We start from the raw sequence: 2,057 nt of genomic DNA, 5'->3' as shown, positions 1-2,057 counted from the left end.
CATGTCCGGGCTCAGCCTCTTAAATACGCGTTATAGAAGCTTGAGTCGGAGGCGGGTTTCGTTTGAGAACTTTGATTGGAAATTTAACACCAGTACCGTGCGTGGTTCTTCTCTTCTGTTAGCTCAGCTGGCCATGGCCTCCTGTGCAGACTTTCTTTCGGAGTTTTTTTTTTTTTTCGAGGGAAATGCAGCTCTGCCACCGATACAGTAGCCTCTAGGCTTCAGAAGCGGCTGGAAAGAGTTAACTGGCCAAATAGACTGTGATAAGGGGAGTAGGTCCGGCAAACTATACTCCTTTAGCGGATCAACTAAGCCTTTTATTCCTGATTTAGTTTCTAATTACGTTTATGATCCTGAATTGAATACTATATGCTTATGTGATTCGATGGCAAATGACGCAACTGGCAACTTGCCTGTCAGAAAACACCCTTTTATTTACAAGGCAAATTAAATAAACATAGACTATCCCCGAGTTTTTTTTATGATTAGACAAAACGTATATCTAATATTTAATCATGATACTCTATTCGCCCCACCAGCTCTGCAACAAAATTCCTTACTTCCCATACAACAAATGAGAAACAAAAATGTCGGGGGATAATACACATGTAGAAGTTATAGAACACAAACCAAATTCATAAAACAAACTTCAACTTTCGAAAACATCTATCAAAATATTACAAGATAACCTCTCAATATCTCTGATATGTAGTGAATAAGACGTAATATTTAAGAAAACACTGTTAAGGTTTGTGTTAAACTTTCATAGCACGATTGTCTTTCAAAAAAATAACATACATATCAAAAATTGTTCTTCGATGGACGGAATAGGGTCATGAACATCCGTAAGATTTTCACGACCAGATGATGATGGACGGAATGGACATGATATATAACGGTGACCTCCAGGGTATTAGTAGTACTAGGAGGGAGCGTCGCAACTATATTCTAAGCTGGCCCCTTTGCTTCCCTTTCCAAGTTGCAAAGGAAAAAGGAAAACGTCTATGAACAGCTTGAGGCAACATATGGTAGCATGCTGAATTATTTCTGGACAACGTGATAGCAATGTTCAGAGAAAGACAACAACACGGCACACTTGGTTCAAGTTCAACAGCATTCTCCGATCAAGTTCAAGGCTGCAGATTCAGTCCGACTTCAGTAAAGGTAGCAGCAAACTGGCAGAGGCTGGCCCTGGCGTCCTCCGCGTCCGCGGGCAGCGCGAAGTCCACGGGCACGACTACGAAGTTGGGCCGCCCGTCCTCGCGGTAGAACGGCAGGCTGTGCAGCAGCGCCTCCAGGAGATCCTCGTGTTTACTGCAGTGCCGGGACATCTGTTCCGCCAGGGTGGACCCCTCGCTAACTCTGCCCACGTAACCCTGGGATTGGGGGGAGAAACTTGTGTAAGAAATGTCGGAAATGTAGACGTAACGCGGAACAATCTTGTGAGTAAGCTGCCATACTACAACTCTGAAGTTAGCTGACCCATTCAAAGCGTCATGGGGAACTAAGAGAAGCGATGACTTTTTGTTTAAGGTACCTAAAGCAATTTCAGGGTAGCAAAACTCGAATGTGATATTGTGGTATGTATAACGTGTATAAACTTCCAGTCTTTCAATTGCAAGTTTTTGATTGACCATGAAGAAAGTAGTTGAATTTCGCATTAGAATCTATTGTTGACATTTTCAAATAGCGTACAAATTATCGTCACACACCTGACATCTCGGCCCGAACATTCCGATCTGCAGGTCTTCACAGAAGACGTCCACGTAGTAGATGACGTTGGTGACGTTGGGCTGGCTGGCGCAGTACGCTTCTATCGAACTCCGGTAGGTGGCGTCTAAAGCCCCGCCCGCGTTCTCGGCCACCACCCGCCATCGCTCCCGACACGTCCGGGCCAACGTCAGCATACCTGCGGCACAGCATTGAACATCTTAGCATCGAAAAAGGCACAGTACCACGAGAGAGAGAGAGAGAGAGAGAGAGAGAGAGAGAGAGAGAGAGAGAGAGAGAGAGAGAGAGAGAGAGAGAGAGAGAGAGAGAGAGAGAGAGAGAGTAGA

The 2,057-nt window shown here is 44.9% G+C and overlaps 1 protein-coding gene across 1 annotated transcript in view; it reads right to left on the bottom strand.

Moving 5' to 3' along the window:
* Positions 1 to 402: 402 nt before the first annotated feature.
* Positions 403 to 2,057, bottom strand: part of LOC109488067 — a 5,090-nt gene continuing 3,435 nt past the window's right edge. The window contains exons 3-4 of the mRNA XM_019792219.1: positions 1,713 to 1,909; positions 403 to 1,376 (exon numbers count right to left, since the gene is read on the bottom strand). Of these exons, the coding sequence (XP_019647778.1) occupies positions 1,131 to 1,376; positions 1,713 to 1,909 (443 nt within the window). The 3' untranslated portion in view covers positions 403 to 1,130. The remainder of the gene's footprint in view (positions 1,377 to 1,712; positions 1,910 to 2,057) is intronic.

This window comes from Branchiostoma belcheri, unplaced genomic scaffold, assembly GCF_001625305.1.
Source record: "Branchiostoma belcheri isolate BF01 breed outbred unplaced genomic scaffold, Haploidv18h27 scaffold91, whole genome shotgun sequence".
NCBI classification, from domain to species: Eukaryota; Metazoa; Chordata; class Leptocardii; order Amphioxiformes; family Branchiostomatidae; genus Branchiostoma; species Branchiostoma belcheri.
The sequence above is the reverse complement of the archived record's forward strand: the minus strand, read 5'-3'. Positions and strand labels throughout refer to the sequence as shown.